Source organism: Temnothorax nylanderi, unplaced genomic scaffold (assembly GCF_030848795.1).
Source record: "Temnothorax nylanderi isolate EJ_2023f unplaced genomic scaffold, tnyl_v1.0 TNYL_tig0364_pilon, whole genome shotgun sequence".
In the NCBI taxonomy this organism is placed as follows: domain Eukaryota; kingdom Metazoa; phylum Arthropoda; class Insecta; order Hymenoptera; family Formicidae; genus Temnothorax; species Temnothorax nylanderi.
In genome coordinates, this window is record NW_027249426.1 from 1 (window position 1) to 22,382 (window position 22,382).

The 22,382-nt window shown below is 36.1% G+C and overlaps 3 protein-coding genes across 4 annotated transcripts; all 3 read right to left on the reverse strand.

The window, feature by feature from the left end:
- Window positions 1-3,241: 3,241 nt before the first annotated feature.
- LOC139781805 (insulin-degrading enzyme-like) lies at window positions 3,242-9,389 on the reverse strand. Of its 2 annotated transcripts, XM_071720698.1 has the most exons (4): window positions 9,186-9,389; window positions 7,846-7,989; window positions 7,206-7,417; window positions 4,407-6,355 (listed from the first exon to the last, which is right to left on the reverse strand). In XM_071720698.1, exons 3-4 carry the CDS (start codon window positions 7,387-7,389, stop codon window positions 5,838-5,840), a joined length of 702 nt encoding a protein of 233 aa, XP_071576799.1. In that variant the 5' UTR covers window positions 7,390-7,417; window positions 7,846-7,989; window positions 9,186-9,389; the 3' UTR covers window positions 4,407-5,837. The 2 variants fall into 2 exon arrangements, with proteins under 2 accessions (XP_071576798.1, XP_071576799.1); XM_071720697.1 differs by lacking the exon at window positions 7,846-7,989 and having other exon boundaries at window positions 3,242-6,355.
- Window positions 9,390-11,722: 2,333 nt separating this feature from the next.
- Window positions 11,723-13,629, reverse strand: LOC139781806 (uncharacterized). Its single transcript, XM_071720699.1, has 2 exons — window positions 12,823-13,629; window positions 11,723-12,736 (listed from the first exon to the last, which is right to left on the reverse strand). Exons 1-2 carry the CDS (start codon window positions 13,627-13,629, stop codon window positions 11,723-11,725), a joined length of 1,821 nt encoding a protein of 606 aa, XP_071576800.1.
- Window positions 13,594-16,410, reverse strand: LOC139781797 (uncharacterized). Its single transcript, XM_071720691.1, has 2 exons — window positions 16,293-16,410; window positions 13,594-15,814 (listed from the first exon to the last, which is right to left on the reverse strand). Exons 1-2 carry the CDS (start codon window positions 16,408-16,410, stop codon window positions 14,550-14,552), a joined length of 1,383 nt encoding a protein of 460 aa, XP_071576792.1. The 3' UTR covers window positions 13,594-14,549.
- Between the last annotated feature and the right edge of the window lie 5,972 nt (window positions 16,411-22,382).

Genomic DNA, 22,382 nt, shown 5'->3' on the forward strand with positions numbered 1-22,382 from the left:
TTGCATTACAATTTTCTTACTTGTATTGCAGTCTTTTGACTCTATGTTATGTAAATTAATCTTTAAATCTCAGCCATTATTTTTATAAAGTTAATGCAGATATATATATATATATATATATATATATATATATATATATAAAAAAAGGATAAAAACATATAGGGGAGACCGGGGCTAAAAGGTCAACGGGGTTGAAGTGTCAAATCAAATATCTCGGAACCTGTATATTGTGCGAACTCGCTATTAACATTGTAAACGCTGCTTATGGTACCCATGTGACCAACGGAGTTTCGGCAGGTTACCTGCCGTGTTATGATTTTTACGAGGGCAAACGTGTTTTCGGAAGGTGAAAGTGAAATTTTCTGCGCGTGGAAATATTGTAATATCTGCAATAATATTTGCTCTCCAAATCTCGCGGTACGTGATTATAAAGAGTAATGCATGCTGAACACGAATCCAGTGTAGTTTTTTCATTATCGTTGATGTCTAATATTTCGTGGGCGATCAAACCTGAAACTTGTGTTTGGGGCTAATCAGTCAGTAAGCACCCGGGGCTGGTCAGTCACTGTGGCGCGCCGGGCGCACGACTTCAGCTCACGGCGAATTCGCCAATTTCAGGTTAGGTTTCCCTTGAGCGTGATTTTGTCTTCCCTTGCACGTGCGTCAGTTGTATAGGAGGGAAATAGTACGCACGTATCGTCGCAAAACGGGTGTTTTGGCCGACCGAAAAGATGGCGGACCGTTGTTTTTGAGATCGCTCGCGCTCACGGCACGTCGGCGAGGTACGGCGAGGCACGGCACGGCTCTGAGATCCCGCGATTTCCGCGCGAGAGTTGACATGCCGCGCGCGCGGTAGATCGTCGTTGTTGGTCGTTGTGTCAGTGACAGTCGCGCGTGCGACCGCATCGTCCAGCGTTCGCCGCATCGTCTCGGCGTCATTGTCGCCGGCGTTGTAGTGGTGGTGGTGTCGGTGGTGGTCATCGTCGTCGTCGTCGTCGTCGTCGTGGTGGTCATCGTCGTCGTCATCGTCGTCGTCGTGGTGGTCGTGGCCGTCGTCGTCGTGGTGGTCGTGGCCGTCGTCGTCGTCGTCGTCGTCGTCGGCGCGTCGAGGAATCGGCGCGAGGACGCCGTCGAGTCGGTAAAATGGTCGCGCTCCACCGCGAGCTTTTCTAACCCCCCTGTCGCTATTTATCGCTCCCCCGCGAGAAACGCGGCTTGGTTAGGTTGCTCGAAAGTCCGCGCTGATCCTATGGCACCGGAACTCCGTCACGCGTGTTCCCCGTGGTTGCCCGCGTTGACAATATGACGTGCCGTTGGGGAGTTTACGATTTGGTTAACCTCTGTATTCACGTGCCTAAATTGTTTTTAGGTAAAACAATTATTTTTTAATGTTTCGCATAAAAATTTTAAATAAATTTTTATATTTTTCTCTTAAAAAACAATTATTAAAATGTATCCTATCATTTTTCAGGATTAACTGTACGTATATGTATTGAAAATGCAGTGTGACTGATCAGCCCCGGGGGGGTGACGCTTAAACCCCGGCATTTTTGAGATTTCAATTTTTGCACCGTTGTCGTTTTTGCTCTATACCGGTTAAACAAAGCGACGTAGATAAAAATTTCCTTAATAAATTTTGTAGCTAAAGGTTCACTCTTTACAGTGGTATACCACATTTAACTTCAATTATTTATTTTGTTGTTAAAAATCGGCTCCGAAAAAAAACTGACCTTTTAGCCCCGGTCTCCCCTACTTTATTTACCCCAAGGGGTCTTAAAGGGCGTTTTAAAGGGACGTACCCAACCCTGTACAACTCATCCATTACTACCCTTCTCCTCTCACTTAACCCTTTGGACCAACGGTTTAACGTCTCTTTTCCGAAAGACGGAGCCCAGTTTTTCCATCTAGGGTTACCACTCTCCGCTAGATGGGGGGGCAGCGTTTTTGCTGAGAAATTTCTCAGTGGCCTAGCGGGATTCGAACCCGGTTCTCCGGATTACGAATCTGGCGCTCTACCCACTAGACCCCAGCCGTCACCCCTATATATATATACATATATATATACATATATAAAATATATATATATATACATATACTATATATATTTTTTTAATAGTACACTATAATTATTTTTATTATATAAAAAATATACGTAAGAATAGAATTATAAACTACATTAACATTTTATATTGTATACCAAGTTTCATGGCATAGTTTATGCTTCATGGAGATGTTACTTATTGTTAGTACCACGAAGTAGTGTTCAAGGATTAATATTGTGAAAAATGATAATTTTACTTACGTTTGTTTCATTCTTGATATCAAACTTCATCGGTATAAATGTATTTTTAGGGGGCAATTTCAGTTCCGTGCTAGAGTCAGCGGCGTCAGCGCGATTCCATATTTCCATTCGTTCCTCGGGTATCTTCATTTTTGAATATTTAATGTCAAACCATTGCTCGGTTTCATTCATCCCTATACCTTCGCATGCTTTTGCGACAACATAAATTCTAATATTTTGCGGCGTAAAATGTTCTTTTATTAGGTCTTTGATCAAATCTGATTGCCATGCACGTTGCTTCGAAAAGATTTCTTCCATGGGACACTCCTGCATCCGACAGGTTATTCTAGATATGTCATCAACAGACAAACAGTGTATTTTCTCATTATACCTATTATTTATTACCGACATTAGCTGAATTTCCTATAAATGTAAAATTTCCATGTAATTTCATATGTGATATACAATATTAAAGTACAAAGTGTTCAGCAAATTGCAATCCTACAATCTGCCGAGCATTCTACAAAAGATTATATTATTTTTTATTTATTACATCGTAGATCAATTTCATCGGTTCATTCTTCTTCAGCATATCGATATATTGGAACATTATTTGAACAATATCTGCTGTATGATCAAGACCTTCCATAGTAGGATAAAATGTAACTTTAAAGAAATGTATGCTTGTGTCCATAGAATAATCTCCAGCTTCTACGTTGCTACACCAACCTTTGGCTTTTAAAGCCGATAATAATGAACCTTCACTTTTGTGTCCAAGTAAATGCTTAATGTATTCGAGAGACTATGTTAACAAATGAACAATAAACAATAAACATAAGCTTTAATTAAAATGTGACATAATGATGTTTCATTATATGTACTACAATAATAACAATTATGTGTAATCAATTATAGGAAGAGACAGAGAAAAGAAGAAAGAAAGAAATGGAGACAGAGAGAAAATTTTATAAGCATATTTTTATATAATTTCCGCAACTATATATATATATGCGCTATAATAAATTCTTAGTCAATACATTAAAAACATATTAAAAATATCAAACGTTTCGGCCCTAAATCCCTCTTCAGTGAATGAGTCGAAAACGCATATATATAATGTACAAAGAAATTATTTGTTAAATATAATTTCCCGCATATTAGATCTTGCGTCGGCTCTTATAGCCCATTATTTAGTTAATTTGGCTATTAAAGTTTGTCTAAAAAAAACTTGGGACACTTTGTATGATAATGGCAATTATGCAGAGATAGGGGCCACTTTTCGATTTCAATAATTTTGAGATATATTATTAAGATCATTAGCTTCAGCAATCTTTAAAAAGCTTTAACTAGCGATGTTTATTAAAAATTTATTAACAACACAAATTTATGAGTAGAACGTAATTTTTTGACACTATATACATTTAAAAATAAATTTATACTTTGCCGAGGCTTATATTTTTCTCTTTTTTGGTCCCTATGCGCATGAGAAACGCGCATGGGCCTCGCTTCGCGTGGAGACCCATGTGGAACCATTTTGCGTTAATGATATGTGTGCTACAGAGAAAATCTGAGATGTGGAGGGGGGGCAGAGCCCCCCCTCTTCTACGTATACATGTGTTATTTCGTTATACATATTAACAAATTATGTCCTCCATTGCTGAAAACAACTGTTACATTTTTAAAACTTTTTTTGTTAATAACTTTTTGATGAACAATGACCACCGACTAAAACTTTTTAAATATATATTATATTTGTTGGTCGCTCGTTACTTCGTTAATAAGCTAATGACTTTGATAATATATTTCAAAATTATTGAAATCGGAAAGAGTCCCTAACTTTCTGTATAATTACCATAATTATATTTAAAAGAATTAAGATAAAATATTCGTATAAACTGTATAAAGTATTAAAGTCGAAAAGAAAGTGTATTATTACCATCTGGTCTTCACGCTTTTCAGGAAAAGCAAACATAATGTCTATCTTTCCTATATCACCTATCGGAACGTATAACCATAAAGTGTTAGAGTCTTCATCTTTGAATGGACATTCAGAATACGTAGAAAGTTCAACTTCCATGTTTTTTACATTACAAAAGCGTTCTACTACCATATTTTCAAGATCATCTAAACTTTCTAAACAAAAAATTTATTCGTTGATGTAACATACATACGCTATAAATATGTAACAAAAAATTATTACATCTGTTTATGGCAAAAGATATAATTTTTTCCAAAAAGACAAATATTATTGGAAATATATTTTACTTTGTGTTACAATTAGTTTTTTCACATTTTGATCGAACCTTTTTTAACCTTTTGAGGCCACACGGGGTGGCGGCCACCCCGACCAAACTTCAGGGCCCGATATTTTTAATTCTTAATTTTTTATCTTAATTATTTTTTCTGATATATTTATGTAATATTTGTTAATAAAAATACATTTTAGTTTACTTTTAATTAAGAGTACGTAAATTAAAATGTGAAAATACGCCTTTGCTTTACGTACCCAAAATCTCAACTTCAATTCTCAAAGTAATTGTTTTTTGGAACGCCCATATAAAACTTTTTTTTCTTAAAATAACACATTTTACATAATTTTATAAATGGGCGCTACTTAATATTGAATCTTAAAAAAAATACAAATTTTTAAATTAAGAAAGTCATTTTGCCAAATTTTTTTTTCGATTTTTTAATAAAAAATTGAGAGCACATTTCGGGTTCTGCATCATACATATTTTTGAACAACACCCTTAAGATGTTTCATGAATTTTTACGTGCACATTAATTGGAATTATGAGACTTTGAATCCGTCTGAATGGCGACTACCCCAACCTACAATCTAGGAATTCGTGCTGTATACTCATGCGCACGCATCTCTATGTTACGTGACATAATTTAAATTATGTTAACACGACAGTGACGTCTTTATCTTTTCATTTTTGTGATTTATTAATTATTCAGTACTTAATCCTTTTTTGATAAATTATTAGTAAAATAGGTATAAGTTAATTATTCCTTTCATTAGTCTTATATTTTTAATTATTTTTATTTATAAATTCGATACTTTCAAGGAGGATATGATTTAAAAGACCCACAGGTACGATTTAGGCGACCGGTTGCCTAAATCGTATCTTTTGCAGCATGTTACGAAAAGACTTATAACAAATTAATTTGTTATTGGTGAAAAATTAAACATGTAATAATAGGTGCCTGAAACATCAAGCTATAATTTCTAACGTTTGTTTGCGTACACTGAGAGAAATTAGTGACAACAAACATTTTGATTTGCTGCGGGTAGCAAACCTTTTGTTGCAATAGCAAAAAGTTCGCTACCCGCAGCAAATCAAAATGTTTGTTGTCACTATAATGACAAATATTTGCTAATACAGCAAATCCTTTTTCTCAGTGTACAAATTACTACCAAATGGGAAATATAATAAAAAATAACTTAAGTGGTACGCATTCGGCAACTCTCCCCTACTTATTTCAAAATTCAAATATTTTTATATATGTATAACAGTGTAAAAAGCATTTAAATGTCTAATCATAAACAGTTCTAAATTATCGCCCTACCTTTACCAAGAATACACAGCGACATAATATTTGCAGAATAATATTTCTTATAAAAGTGTTCCAGCCTATCTTTAACCTTAATGTTCTTCTCCTTCGGTATTTCGTCTAATGTCTTTTTATTGCCTATGCTGAATTTTGAAAACGGATGATCTGATTTCACAGATAATTTCACTAATGCAAGAAGTCGCCATTCGTCATTCGTTGAGTTTTCGTTGTATTCTGAATGTATAGCATTTATCTCATTCTCTATCAAATCCTTGCGAAAGAGAGGCGCTATGAAAAACTGCGCAAATCGATCTAAAGCTCCTTCCAACTTCTTCGGAATTATATTGAAATAATAATTAGTGGAATTTAAACCTGTCCTTGCATTGTTATAACCGCCATACTGCGACAGGTACTCATTGTAATCATTTTGTTGAGAACATTCCTTTGTTCCCAGCGGTAACATATGCTCGCAAAGGTGCGCTAATCCAGGTAGATCATCTGGATCCTTATTGTAGCCTGTAACATATTTTATCTCTATATAGTTAAAAAATTTTTGAAATTGATAATATGGAACTTTAATTAACCCTTTCGGTACGGAGAGTGACTACAGTCACTGTCCATTATACTGCTCGTTGCGGCCGAGCAGTGACTATATAATCACTGTCCACATGCTGCTCACTGCGGCCGAGCAACTTGAAATGTTAACTTGAAATGCTTCTGTTAATACATTTTTTATATTGTTTTTGTTATTGAGTTTTATTACATATAATAATTGAAGGCGTTGAACGTCGAGTGCCTAGCTCTGTCGACCGAATCGCGTATATCGGCGGATCGACGCTTCGACCACTGGAAGGCCGTTCGCGTGCCGGTCGCTTCGTACCGAAAGGGATAATAGAAACATATTAATCTTTGATTATATATATACATATACATATACATATATATATATATATATATATATATATATATATATATATATATGTATATATGCAAAATTACAAAATATAACTAAATCTATCCACAAAAAAATGTAAACAATATTAATAATGTAGAATGACTCAGAAGAAGTAGAATACATAAACTGCACATCAAAACATTGAATTTATAGGTATACAGCAAATATATAATGTCATTAAGCAAATTACAGATCAAATTACAGAGACCTAAATGTTAATACATTAAAGTATATTAAATACTCGTATATTAAACTAATGAAATTGTTATTTATCCTTTGACGATATATTCTTTTGTGACAATTTATAATTTATGCACAGTATGATTTCATAAGAAAGTTCATATAGGTAAGTATATTGCTAGAAACATCAAGTTAATGCATAAAATATAGAAATAACATAAATATAATTACCGATATTAACGTTCATTGCAGCAATACTGATGTCAGTTTTTGAATCGCTTATTAAAAGAATTTTCATTTTATTTTTAAGTACTAAGCCTCTGTACTTTTTACGGTCATTATCTTTACGGTCTGCGTGTTTTATGTTATCGAATCGCTTGTCCACATAAGTATTATCAGTCGACATGTTGGTCATCAGTGCCGCAGACTCGAAAATATTATTTCTAAACGTGAAGAAAATACAAATAAAGATTTGAAGGATATATAAAATTGTCAATTTATTATATCTATACAACAACGATGCTGAAAAATATTGTAACAAAAAAAAATTATAACTTCTTAAGAATTATTCGCACAATAGTCTGTGCTCGAGCAAAGAAAAGAAAAAGAGATTTTCGATATTCACTGTGAATGCGGAAATTATAGATTATAATCGTCTAAAAGTTGTATTTACACAGCCTTAAAACAAATGTCTATTTACAGATTATGTACAAGTTCATTAAGGGCCAATTCCTTTTAGTGACACAAGTCGACACAAACATCGTTCTATCCTTCTTGGCATTCAATGAATAACAAAGACAGAACGACACTTGTGTCGACTTGTGTCACTAAAAGGAATTGGCCCCAACTCGAGAACGGGCGCTGGACCTACCTAAACACTCTATAGTGTCGAAAAAATGAAGCTCACGTCACTGTAATTTTAATGTGCTTCTTTCGTTTTTCAAATATTTTTTTGGTTTCTCCTTATCTCGGAAAATGTTGAATAAATCTACATACGTATTGTCCTCAAATACTGCTAAATTATATGACAATCCAAAATATGCAATTAATAATTAATAACAATGAGTTTTAATTGAAGTATAAAAGTAGCCTCAGGGGACCGTTTATAGAAAAAAAAAAAAATTTGGCGCTTGTTCTCGAATTAACTGCGAGCGGCGAAAAGCAATCGCGATTCCGGGAACGATGGAATGATGTTCAATTCCGCAAGTCACCGACTTCAAACCTGTGAGAATATCTAAACTTGTCGCGAGCCGCTAAAGTCTCTTTTGAAAATTGCCGAGCGAACGAAAAGACACGTAATCTTTTTCGGAACGCAAGAGAATCACACACTGTCGCAACTAAAGACTGGAGGTCGAGTGCGAGCTCGCGCGCGAAGGTCCGGGGTTTTATATTCGCGAATTTCGGAAGTTTCTCAAACCTCGGACCTCTATCAACGAGCCCAAAAAGCTACCGGGCCAATCGGTTGTCGACAGCCCGAGATATCAGTTAATTTTCCAAGTGTTAACGACTCAGCTGATCTCGAAGTCGACAACCGATCAACTGTTGTTGTATACTGATCCTTTGCTTTTCCCCTAGTGTTTACCTCGCACTGAGTTCCCGAGACCAACTATAGTGAGTCTGCATGGCACAGGCAAAAACAAGGCATTGTTTTTCTTTTTTTGGGGAAATATGCCGTTTATTCCCGAAGCGAAATTAAGCTGTTAAATTTTAGAATAGTATTTACGCCGTTTAACGTCGCGAAAACTATGCAAATTTGTAGGACAGATTTATCAATATTTTAAGGCGGGATTTTCATTAAACGGCATAGAGAAAAAGGTTTTGATTTTGAACAGTCTTTTTCGGAAAATTTCTGACACTGAGTCATAAAATAAGATATCAATAATATCAAATTTTACATAAAACATTGAATAAAAACATTAAAATGTTACACAGTAATGCCAGCAAGTTTCACATTGGCCGATCTTTCTAAAAATGAAGAAGGTTTTATCTGGAACGTTTCAAGCGAGTAATACTTTTTGTTTTTTATAAAAGTAAACGCTAACGGCAAGCACCTTCATTAACCTAAGCACCTAACCTTCATTAATGGTTCCTGAACTTTAATATTTGATTTTTATTATTGCATGTGCGATTAAGGTCGCGCGCGATTTTGCGGTGATGGATAGGAAGTGCAAGTGCAGAAGTAAATAAGAAGAAAAGTTTGTTAAAACTTACTCTATTCGCGGTACACTATACTGAGCGGTGGCTGTATTTCGAAGACCGGTGGAAGCCTGGATTCCGCGCTGCGGATGCAATGTAGCTCGGTGGAATTCACAGCAATAATAGTTCAATCAGAAGATCCGTCAGATCGAACGAACCACACGGACTCTATAGGCACACAATCAGCGAAAGCGGAGTGGGAAAAGATTCTCTGCTGCGAACTGCTACGCGCTACTGTCGTTACTACGTGACTGTAAAGTGGGGGTCGCGATCCTACCCGCGCGCTTTTATTTACTCGACCTTCCGGAGGATTCTCGATAATGATTTGCCGATTTTAGGCTCAAGGCAAGGAATTTACCTTTGCGGCTGATGGATTTTGTGTCTCGCGATTCGCGAGCGAGACGATCCGCGCCGGGCATGGCCGCTGCTGATTGGCGCACGCACTGTTCAGCGATCCCTCTGCGGGGACGCGCTAATTCTGAATTAGACGAGGGAAACTTATTAGGAATAAGGTTAACAAATATTAAATTTTAATAGAATATTGATCAGACACATTTGTTACCCGGCTTCCTAAACAATGCATGAAAATAATTTTGGATAACTCAAGAAAGAGATTAATGATGGCACATATAATTATGCAGTAATTTCAAATTTAGATGCAAGAAAATAATATTTTGCACTAATAACATACTAACTGTATGGAAATTATTAATTCTGTATTGGAATACAGAAATAATAGATAAGATATGTAACATGTAATATAGAAATGATATGTAATATAAGATTAGTATAATATTTAAATGCATAATATTAAAATACATATATTTATAGGTAATTTTACTAGACTAATAAGTTATTATTAATATCTCTTTCTTATTCAATTGTTGCTTTTGTATACATTTCTACAAGTATGTAAAACTTTTTTACATGTTCCTATTTCTTATATACTTACACGTTGCGCTTTCTTACATGACAATTACCTATACATGATGATGCGTCTTGGTGGACAAAGTCGCTTTGAGAGTGTAGGTATGTGCGTAAGTGAAACTGAAAACTGGAATCGTCAAACACTTTTTCGTAGATTCGACTCGATTTTTTTACGACTTTTGTTTCCGAGATATTTAAACCGAAAATCTGACGAGGCGAAAATTCCAGATAAGCTACTTGGCAGCGCCAGTGCCGTATCATGTCGTGCGATCATGTGGCTAGTTGCCTTTTTTATTTAATTTTTTGTGTACTTTTCAAGCGCTACGTCGCATTGTTTTTTTTATATCAAAATACGCGGTAGTGTCTCGCGCCTAGTACGCCATTTCGTGTATATTCATGCGAACGGACGAGAATTACGAGTAACCGAGTTGATTATAACATTGATGGACTGTGACCCATCTGTATGGATAGAATTGAAGAAAGAGAGGGAGATATTGGCTTGTCGGTGTCTTTACTACCCCTTTCTAATCGTCGCCATCATCCTCATCGTCGAAGTCGTCCTCATTGTCGACGTTTCTTGCATTCTTTATCTCGAGCCATCATCTTTATGAAACATCTTTGTCCATTTTCCGTTCTCCTACACTCTTCTTACTATCGTAGATAGCGAAGAGGGTTGACAGCATAAACCCTGGTCTAGCAAGCCCGGTTCCGACAGCAGTTTTTAAACGCACAAATTTTTAATAAAATCACTTTCGCCTGACACCGCGTGCTCCCTATTCCTCTGTCTTCCCCTCTCCCTTCCTCCCTTGCCCCTTCTTTCTCACCGTCTTTCTCTTTATTTCGACTAATGTAGAACTTTGACAGCCTTAATTGGGGGTAAATGATAATTCACTTTTTTTACACGCGAGAATCGATTTCATAGCCTTGCTATGGCTAGCGATTTTATTATGCTCGATAACTCGACCGCGACGTCGAATCTTGATGAATTCGCGAATGCCATTTTTCAAGCTTTCACGCCTAATTGATAGCGTATTTGTTCTGATTGTATGATTGCTGGTTACATTAATTATTAGCGTTAGTAACGGAAGCAACAAATGGGTTTGATTGCAACGAGATTTTTTGTGACTACCTTTTAATTATATGATTAAACGAACTTACCTGTAAGTGAAGTTCTATCATAATTGTATGAAGCGCCTCTTCCGAAGAGATCAGTATGTAGTGCTTCCACTATGCACCGATGTCGCCACAATCTTTTCAGTTAAAGTTTTCCGTTCCGGTCCGTGTCTCTAGCGTTCCCTAGCTCATTTATTCAAAGTGCTGCCGTGACTACCAGGGTTTTTAATGCGTACAGCATTAAAAAAGAGGGAAAAATTCTATTGGGTGGGTCTGATCTCTTCGGAAGAGGCGCTTCATACAATTATGATAGAACTTCACTTACAGGTAAGTTCGTTTAATCATATAATTGTATTGCGCGCCTCTTCCTCGAGATCAGTATGTAGTTATTTAAAGTGTGTTACGGCAGAGATTCAGTGTCTCAGAATTTTTTATACCTGTTTATTTTTATTCGATTAAGAACATTTAGAGAAAAAAAAAATAATAATAGCCAACATTTATGACACGCAGTGTTAATCATTGACTCTATCTAGAATAGCCTTTGCATAAGTTCCTTTATCTGTAATAATATTCCTGTCGTAAAATCTGGCGAAGGTACCAGATCTCTCCGTCCATCCCGCGGCTCCTTTAATTGCGTCTATGTTGACACCACTTCTTTTCGCTGTGGATGTTGACGCATGACGAGTACTATATGCATCGAATATATCTGTATCCACTCCGCTTTCCTTAAAGGTCTTTTTTATCCACCTACTCAAGGTCTGGCTGGATACACTTTTATGTGGTTTCTTAAGTGCTACAAATAATCGAGTTTCTGTTCCTCGCAAATCCTTTGTCCTGCTTAAATACATTTCTAATGTCGAAGCCGCACAGACGTCAGTGTTTTCCTTATAGAAGGGGATAATCAAAGTCGGTTGCTTCTTATTCATCTTTGACGTCTTTAATCTGTCCGGAATCTTAATCTCTATCAAGCCCGTAGATCTCCGTACATTTCGGGTGTCAATCGACGCGAGTGTCTGCATGCGCTGTGCTGTGACTAAGGCTAACAATGTTACCAACTTATACGTGAGTTTCTCCAACGTAATCGCATCGTTCGGTCCCCATTGCAAAAGGTGATTTAAAACGATTTGTGGGTCCCACGTCGACTCGTATTTTGGCCTTCCCGGTCGAAGTCTCGTAATGCCTTTAAATAGTCTCCGTATTTGAGGATCTTCACCCAATTTTGGACCAAGCAACAGAGCGATCGCTGATCGGCAGCTATTCAGCGTACCATAAGAAGCCCCTCTTTTGAACTCTGCCATCAGGAATTTTATTACTTGTGATGCGTCGCATCTGTATGGCTCGATGGCATTTTGACGGCAAAAGGACCACCACTTCTTTAAGCAGCTATCGTATTGTTTAAGCGATGACTCCGACAGTGAGGATAACATGACCGTAAGCGCTTCTTCGGGTACATTTTTCTTTTTTAGCGCTTCGCAGATAGCACTCCGGCAACCAGGGTAATCCTCTTCCAGATCGGGTGTGGCTGCCTGTTCAAAGAACGTAACAAGTTCAAATGTGGTTTAAAATAAATTGGTTCGCCATCCAGCATGGCAGTGAAGACAGGAAACCAAACCTGAGCTGGCCAATGTGGCACCACAACTATACCTCTAGCGCCGTCGTCTTGAATCTTTCTTAATACTCGTAAAATTATTGCGAACGGCGGAAAGGCATAAAAAAAATATTGGCTCCAATCTATCGTGAATGCATCAACTGCGATTGAACCAGGATCCCTTGACCAAGAAACATAGCGTTCACATTTTGTATTTGTCCTTGTCGCAAATAAATCTATCTCGGGCTTGCCAAACCTATTTTTTATACTTTTGAAGGCTGAATATGACAAGGCAAATTCTGTCTCCGGTTCAAGACGTCTAGATTCGAAATCGGCTTTAGCATTATCTCGAGATGAAATGTAGGATGCAAAGATCCAAATGTTTCTTTTTTCGCACCAATTCCAAATCTCTTTCGCCAATCTACTCAATATTGGAAACTGAATACCGCCCATCTTGTTTATGTAAGCGATGGCGGTAGTGTTATCGATTCGTAATAACACATCACCGCCTCTCAGATTCTCCGCAAAACATTTCAAGGCAAAGAAGGCCGACAATAATTCTAAATAATTGATATGATAAGCTTGTTCTTCTTGGCTCCAATGGCCGTGTGTTCGATTACCATTACAATACGCGCCCCATCCTGATCGCGATGCGTCTGAGAAAATTTCTAAACCTGCTCTAAATTGCTTAATCGAACGTGTAGCTTTCTTAATGTTTGTCTTCCACCACTCGAATTCAGTCTGCAAGTCGTTACTGAGTGACATGCGTGCTTCAAAATTTCCGTTATTCCTCCTGAGTGCTAGGAATTCTGCTCTTTCAAAGTCTTTCATGTGGACCCAACCATACTTTAATGCTATGCAACTCGAACCTAAAGTGCCTACCAATCCCGCGAACTCTCGGATAGTACAACATCTTATTTTACTAAATTTCTCAATTTTATCTATTGTTTTTTCCCTTTTTTCTTCTGGAAGCTCGATACTCATCGTTTCAGAGTTGTAATTGAAACCGAGAAATCTACATTTTTTAGAGGGGATTACTTGGCTTTTCTTGTCATTGATGATAAATCCTAATTTCTCAAATAATTGCCTGGTCATCTGAACATTCCTTAAACATTCTGCATATGAATTCCCTAATAATAATAAGTCGTCCAAGTATACTACTGATAAATATCCGCGCTCTCTAAGATACAATACGATCGGTTTTAACAACTTGGTGAACGTGTATGGAGCTCTATTAAGTCCAAACGGCAAACAGGTGAATTCGTACAATTTTCCTTCAAAAATAAATCGTAAAAACTTTCGATCAGATTTTGTGACGGGAATTAGGTAATATGCATCCTTCAAATCAATAGACGCCATAAAGCAACCACGAGTCAAAATTTGCCTTGCCGTTTTTCCATCTTCTAACTTAAAATGTTCCGTCTTTATAAATTCATTTAACCGTTTTAAATTAAGGATAAGACGATGTGATCCATCAGGTTTCGGTACTAGAAAAATCTTAGAAATAAATTGTTTTGGCTCCGGCTGGCAAACCTGTACTACACCTTTTTCTATCAAGGTTCCGATTTGTTCTCTGATTAAATATACTTCCTGTTTTGACCAACGAGGTTCGGTAGGTGGAGTCTGTTGACGTACCTCCGATGTAAAGGGTATAGTGTATCCTGTAACCCAGCTCAGTATGGTCTCGTCTGAAGTTACCTCAGACCAGTTGTGCTTAAAGTGAGCCAATCTACCTGCAAGTTTACCTACGTTTAGCTGCTCTTCTTCGCATTCGTCTGCTCCTGCTTTTGGTAATGGCTCCTCCCTCGAGAAGTGGACTTGTTGTCCCGACTGTAATTGCTCCGACTGTAATTCTGTCTGTACCCGCCCCTCCTCGAATGGATGTTTGACTTGTAATAGCCCTGGTGAGGCGGGCCCTTCGAGTTTTTTGGGTACTTTCCTTTGTCAGACGATTGTTTAAACGACGGTTTTAGATCCTTCGTAGATTGCTGCAAAACTTTTGCAGCCTTTATCTTCTCGCTCAGCTCTTTTCCAAATAGCCACTCGTCGGATGATAAATCTTTCAGCGTATCTTTAAAGGGTGCTTTGATATTTTTTAGAATCAAACTCCTCCGAATCGATGTTTCATCGTGTTGCAAATCAGCTAGCAGTTTTGCGACGCCCGTAAGAGGTTCCAAGAATTTCTTCTTATCGACCAGATTGGATTTTAACAACAATTCTATGGTTTTTCCGACACCGGCGAGCGAAGCAGCGATCTTTTCCTGTTTTTCAACAATCTGTTCGTCTCTTTTTTGGATTGTACTATCCAAGGCTGCCTTAACCTCCAAATTTAATTTTGGCGGATCCATTAAAACGCAATTTTCTGGAGGTGGAAACTTTTTCAATGATGTCTTTCGATCCTCCGCCGGTAACCCTTTTTCGATAATTTCGCACCAAATCGCTGCCAGATGGCTATGTACTGCTGGTGCTAACACTCGCTCGGGCCTGATACGTTCTCCAAATACTTCCAGAACATCAGCTTCTAGTTCATCTTCTTGAACTTCCGACGGTATAGCCTCTGCAGGAGGTCTTGTATCGCTTGCGAGCTTGTCATTGCTGCCAGTTACGACTGCCGGGGCGTCCTCGCTATCTCTCGTTATCTCCGTGGCGGTTTGTATATCTGGCTGTGCAACGTTGTCGTTGGACTTATTTCCACCTACTGGTTCAGGCGAACTAGAGCTTGAAGTACGTGAGCCACGCACATTGTCTAGGGACTTACTCCTTGAGTTCTTTCTACGATCCGTAGACGCATGTTCACGCCTATAGTTACTATAGGCACTGTGTTTCGAATACTTATCATCATGATAATACTCGTTTCTGTCTCGATCCTCCTGTTCGCTACTGTAACTGCCACGGTACTGACGTCTATAACGCCCTTTTGAATCGTAACGATCATAGTCGTGGTAGTCTCTCCTGTGAGATCGACTACGCGATCTGCTTGATGATGACTGTCTTCTCGAAACGTGTCTTTCGTTACCTGTTACGGTGAAAAGAAGGGGATAAAATCATCAAAAATAAAAAGAAACTAGCATAGTCTCTTATTTATTTATTTCTTTTTACATATATATAGATATTTATATCCGTGAGGGTTATTTGCTGTCACGAGTCGGTTGTACCGCAGCGTGAAGCGATGTATTGCCTTTTCTCATCTGGCGTTTATTTCTCGTAATCGTTGGACGCTTACGAGATGAGCCACGTACAAATTTACTTACGATATGTACGAGATCCGGTACGAGGTTAAGTATCCTATTGATACGTCCGGAATTAAGTACGGGATTAGCGGGATTATGTGCCATACGATGTTGAACATCGATGACACACATCTTTTGGTTTATTGGTTGGACCAAAAAAACCATTCCCTTTTCCTTGGCACAACGATATGCGTACCGTCATGGCCGTCTGAAAGTACGAGCGAGGCCGCCTTTTTTAAGACTTAACCTTTGATGTATACTTACAGCGCTCGTTTTCTCTCTGTTGTAGAATCTGTTCTTCCAACCATTCTACCCGCTTCTGTAACTTTCTTTCACGATTCTCGTCGTCCGACGAGCGATGTCTGTGTTTTCTTTTTCCCATTTCGTGCAATTTCTGCATAGACCGTGTGACGTGATCGGCACAAAGAAGAAGAATGAGCTAGGGAACGCTAGAGACACGGACCGGAACGGAAAACTTTAACTGAAAAGATTGTGGCGACATCGGTGCATAGTGGAAGCACTACATACTGATCTCGAGGAAGAGGCGCGCAATACAATTATTATTTGCAGCTACAGCGTTTATGTAAAACAAATATTTCAGAATGCGAAACATATGCTACTAAAATCAAGAGATTTTTTAACATAACATAGAAACATTATACTACTAATTTAAAAAAATATTTTTTAATTAATAATTTTAATTTCCATTGTCTATTAGAAGCATTTATTTTTTTGATTTTTGTGTTATTTATTAAATTGTTTGAATGATGTCAATAAATGAGAATGTCCCTTCTAGATGTCCCAAGAAACTGTAAGGTCTTAGCGCGGATAATTTTTTTCCGGATTTTGTAAGTCCATATTAGGATATCGTAATATTGCTTCCTCATAGAGGAAGCTTTGTTTTCGTGAATTTCATATATGAACCTTTGATTGCGCATAAAGTTGGGTCTAGTCAATCAAATTTAAATGAATTATATATGAAATAGGGGTAGAAGAAACCAACGAAGAGATTGGTTTTTGAGTTTTTTCTGCCAATATGTTCAGATCGTTGTAAAACGTCGAAATATCGCCTAAAAAAAAATGTCCGTATGTGTGTGTGTATGTGTGTGTGTATGTGCACATTTGATGTTGTGGTTGCTCTAACTTCCGCAAATATTGAGATATCGGGCTGTTTTTTTTTTTAATCGATAGAGTATCATTCAAGGAAGGTTGGTATTGAATTTGGCGATGATCGGTAAAAAGGTTCTTTTTTAAAAAAATTTTGAATTTTTTTAAAAATGTCCGTGGTTGCTCTAACTTCCGCAAATATTGAGATATCGATTTATTTCTAATTTTATTATATTTTTCAGTCTTTTCTACCCCTATTTCATATATAATTTTTTAAGATTTGGTTGATTAGACCCAGCTTTATACGCGATCAAAGGTCATAATTTTGATCGCATATAAAGCTAAGTCTAATCAACCGAATTTAAAAGAATTATATATGAAATAGGGGTAGAAAAGACCGAAGTAAAAATTGTTTTTTGAGTTTTTGATACCAATGTGTTGCTTATGTTCGAAAACGTCGAATTTAAATTTTTTGAGAATCGGCTATCCATCCAATAACTTAGGGTAGATTAAGGCAAATCGGATTAATATAAGTTTTAAGACAATTTTTGTTAGTGTTTTATTTTAAACGAGCTATTTTATCGTGCTAATTAGTAATCCGATTTGCCTCGGTCTACCCTATACATTTTTTAGGCAGAAATCGGTAACCCTTTCATTAATCTTCGCCAAATTCAAAACAACCTCCCTTTAATGATACCTTATATATAAGATTACGTGTATGATTTGTACATTTTTTAGGCAAAAATTGGTAATCCCTTCACCGATCATTGCCAAATTCAACACCAATCTATCTTTAATAATAATTTATCCATAAAAAAAGTGTGCAAGTAGAAACTTGCACATTGCTTCCTCATAGTTTTTAGAATTTTTTTAGAAATGTCCGTGATTGCTCTAACTTCCGCAAATATTGAGATATCGGGCTGTTTTTTTTTTTTTAATCGATAGAGTATCATTCAAGGAAGGTTGGTATTGAATTTGGCGATGCAATATTTGCAGAAGTTAGAGCAACCACGGACATTTTTAAAAAAATTTGGTTAATTAATCAATAATTTTTTAAAATTTCTGTTTAAAAAAACAGTCAAGTTCGCTCACAAAGCTTCCTCTATGAGGAAGCCAAAACAAATAAATAAATACTAATAATTATACATTGAATAAAATACAAGCTTCCTCATAGAGGAGCTTTGTGAGCGAAGACAAGTTTCCACTTGCACACTTTAAAACTATGAGAAAGCAATGTGCAAGTTTCTACTTGCACACTTTTTAGTTTTGCCTAAATCGTCTTTTTTCCATTTCCGATGACCCTCGTCTGGGAGAGTTCGTTGGTTCCGCCACAATGCTACATCATTGCTGACTTTACGTTATCGCACTCAGACATCTGTCTGACTACTTTCGGGATTCTTTGTTACACCGACTTTCATTTGCCCGCATCAAATCACTGTCAATCTTTTTTTCCCTTTTTTTTTAATAATTTGCAGTCGAAGTAGATACCAAAATATTAACATCCAGAAATATACTTAGCCAGATTTAGTTTGAAATACATAAATCGAAGTTTACATTTAAATGTTAATCTTGTGATTTTAATTGTTTGCTTTGTTTTATTTAACTTTGTATAATTAATGATAAATTTGAGTTCTGTCAACATACCTTACTTATTATTATCTACGAAAATAATTTAACCGTTTGAAAGCTGAAGGTGTTTAGAGAAATAATAAGTTTGCCGGATTTAATAAATCAGATTTGTGTCCTTGTGAGAATTTTGATATTAGAAGATTTTCCTTTGAAGGAGACTTATTTTACTCACGCATACCGTTATATTGTCGCAAAATCTTATTTATTAAGTGGATTTTTTTTAAGAATAACGTGCTTTGTAACGATCGTTGGACAAAAAACTTATAATACATAGCTTATATGCTTATATATGTTTATGTAAATAAAAATGTAACATCTTGCCAGTATTTTCTATAATTATGCGAGGAATTCAATGTTTACATACAAAACAGCTACAAACGTGTTTCTTATATTGGGTTTTAATATGATTTATTCGAAAGTGTAATATAGTATTTAGAAAACAACAAAGATGTATTGAGATTGCATTTGAATTTACCACGATACCGACACGTTGGCTCCTTCGATGGTCGAGTATATTACGTCAATAATTATACTTTCTATTTTATAGAAATCGAGTTTCATGAAGCTGTATATCCAATCAGAGTCTCTATATATACGAAGTATATAATCCTGGAAACATAATTAAAATTTAGGCTCAAGATTCTTCAAATGATCGGTGGATTTTATTGTGGGATGGATCGCCTCAGATTGTGCCTCCGATATCAAGACTATTTTCCCCACCCTTACAGCCGTGTAACTTTAAAACCAACATACTCAAACTAGAATTTAAGCACAGTATATTAGACTACACAAAGCTAGATGCTGTGATGCTTATCGGAACGTCAAAATTGATCCTTCCAAGAAATCTTGAAGAGAGTTTAACTGATCTGTTAAAAAGACTTAACCACATGTATTTTCACCATGAGGATGTCCATAATCTAACAGCAAATTACGAAAATGCACATTTAGATATTGACCATCTTCAAAAGAATTTTTCTGGACACTGTATTACTTGTAAAAGGTAGGTATTACATTTGTCAACATTAAGTAGGGAGCAAAACGTGAGTGTGCAAATCATTGCTGAAAACAGTTTATGTATTGTTGCCACAAACATTGCGTAAACATTAATGAAATCGTAGCTCTATAGGATTCATATTTATGGTGCTTTGCAGCAAAAATGTGTAAATTGTTTCCATCAATAATATTTAAACTATATAGCCAATGGAGCTTCCGGGCGTAAACTGTTGCTACCAAAATATAACAAATAATGAATAAACCATTGCTTGAAACAAATTCAATACTGTTGCTGAGCATTTACAGACGCAGCTTTACATGTTGTTTGCACAAACATTCGTCACGAATTTACGCACATATTTCGTAAATATAACTGACGTTTTGTTATCTGGGAATATTTAATCTTTCTTTATTCTGTTAATAATAAAAATAAATTTGTTCCGACATTATTTGCAGCGATATAGAAAACAGTTTTCATAAGAATAATTTCAGGAATGAAAAGACATCTGTACTTCTTAGGAAGATAATCCCTGATCATATGAATCGTATAGATAAATCCAAAAAGCTATCACTTGACAGTTTTTCTGCGTTTTCTGTAAAGTATTCTAAGAAGTTTATTTCTCATAATAATATTTATTTCAATGTTATCTCATGTACTAAAGTTTTGTGTTTTATCTTTGCAGGATGAAGTAATTCTAGAAATATTAAAGCACTTAGACTTGAAGACGTTATGCCTCATGAACCAAGTAAATAGGCGCTTCAATGATTTAATACGGGACCCTCTACTATATACACGTTTGAACATGCGAAATATCTGTTGTCCTACTTATTTTTATAATATACTTTGCTACTTTACACCTAGATGTAAATATTTGCAACAATTAGATCTTACATTAAGTAACTTTTCTTCTTCGCATTTTGTGCAATTTCTTGAAGATTGCGGCAGGCATTTAACGCACTTACGATTCATTGAATGCAGATCTGTCGACAATGATGTCCTATTTAAAATTTCAGAGATATGCAAAAATTTGAAAGGTATGTATATACAGGGTGGGAGAAAAGTATGGAAACCCTGAAAAATCTCGAAAACTATAAGTTTTACAGAAAAATGTTTCAGACAAAAGTTGTTTGGTTTCGAGGGGGCCATAAGATGGTACCATTGGTTTGACCTTGGATGGTCGTTTAAAGCTCACGTAAACAACACCTTTAATTTCTTAAATGGAAACCCCTATTTTTCAATGCATATTCTTGTAGCTAATCTCGAGAGCTTTTCAAAACACTATAATAAAGTATTTTTTCATTAAGAACTTTTGGAATTATGAGGCTTGAAAGTTCTAGTATTTTGACATAAAATACAAAATATCTTGTAAAACATTAAGTTTTCGGTAATGTTACCTTAATACTTTTATGCACAGAATAATGAGACGAATCAATTGGTATGAAAAAAAGACATAGTTGCTTTTAAGAAAAAGTATGCAGATGCGTGTTGCAAATTACATATTTTTTCTTAAAGGAACTGTGCCTTTTTTCATACCAATTGATTCGTCTCATTATTCTGTGCATAAAAGTATTAAGGTAACATTACCGAAAACTTAATGTTTTACAAGATATTTTGTATTTTATGTCAAAATACTAGAACTTTCAAGCCTCATAATTCCAAAAGTTCTTAATAAAAAAATACTTTATTATAGTGTTTTGAAAAGCTCTCGAGATTAGCTACAAGAATATGCATTGAAAAATAGGGGTTTCCATTTAAGAAATTAAAGGTGTCGTTTACGTGAGCTTTAAACGACCATCCAAGGTCAAACCAATGATACCATCTTATGGCCCCCTCGAAACCAAACAACTTTTGTCTGAAACATTTTTCTGTAAAACTTATAGTTTTCGAGATTTTTCAGGGTTTCCATACTTTTCTCCCACCCCGTATATATATATATACATAAAGATTATATAAATATCAAAATTATTGTTAAGTTGCATATATGACCAATACATTATATTTTCCTTAGAGTTGGATCTGACGGAATGTTTTAAAATTGGTAACGAAGGACTTTTATGTCTCGAAAATCTAGAGAGCCTGGAACAGTTGAAACTTGGAAATACAGAAATAGAACCTCAACGTCTTTGCAAAATACTGCAAAAAAATAAACGGATGCGTGAATTAGAAGATTTGTCCTGTAGACTTGGGGGTTGCAGTGGGTACCCAGTCGACCCCGTTGCAATAGAGTTAAGAAATTCGTGTCCGGACTTGCAAATAATAAATTTATATGAAGCAGGTTATATTACATCGAAGGGTATTAATGCCCTTGCTGACTGTAAGAATTTACGAACAGTGAATCTTGGTGGGGACATGTATGTGCTACATTTTCTTTCGAAATATATATTACGTATTCTTTATTAAAATTTGTTTCTCTTGCAAGATTCTTGAAAAAGTTGCATCAATTTTATTTTTGTGATTAAAGTTCTGTAATAATTATATGGTTCTTGTTACAGAATCTACTCGGATGACGTTGTACAAGTAGACGTTGATGATAGCTTGAACAAATTGCTTTCCTCCTGTCAACTGCTGGAAGAAATATATTTGGATTGTATTATCCTCACTGATCACAATTTGAAATTATTAGC

Excerpts from the sequence above, each read along its gene's own strand:
- LOC139781805 (XM_071720697.1), bottom strand. The coding sequence starts at position 7,389 with ATGACCAACATGTCGACTGATAATACTTATGTGGACAAGCGATTCGAT. Across the intron at positions 6,356-7,205 it reads TGCAATGAACGTTAATATCG|GCTACAATAAGGATCCAGAT; the intron begins GTAATTATATTT and ends AATATGTTACAG.
- LOC139781806 (XM_071720699.1), bottom strand. The coding sequence starts at position 13,629 with ATGAAAGACTTTGAAAGAGCAGAATTCCTAGCACTCAGGAGGAATAAC. Across the intron at positions 12,737-12,822 it reads TGCCACATTGGCCAGCTCAG|GCAGCCACACCCGATCTGGA; the intron begins GTTTGGTTTCCT and ends TTCTTTGAACAG.
- LOC139781797 (XM_071720691.1), bottom strand. The coding sequence starts at position 16,410 with ATGGGAAAAAGAAAACACAGACATCGCTCGTCGGACGACGAGAATCGT. Across the intron at positions 15,815-16,292 it reads ACAGAGAGAAAACGAGCGCT|GTAACGAAAGACACGTTTCG; the intron begins GTAAGTATACAT and ends TCACCGTAACAG.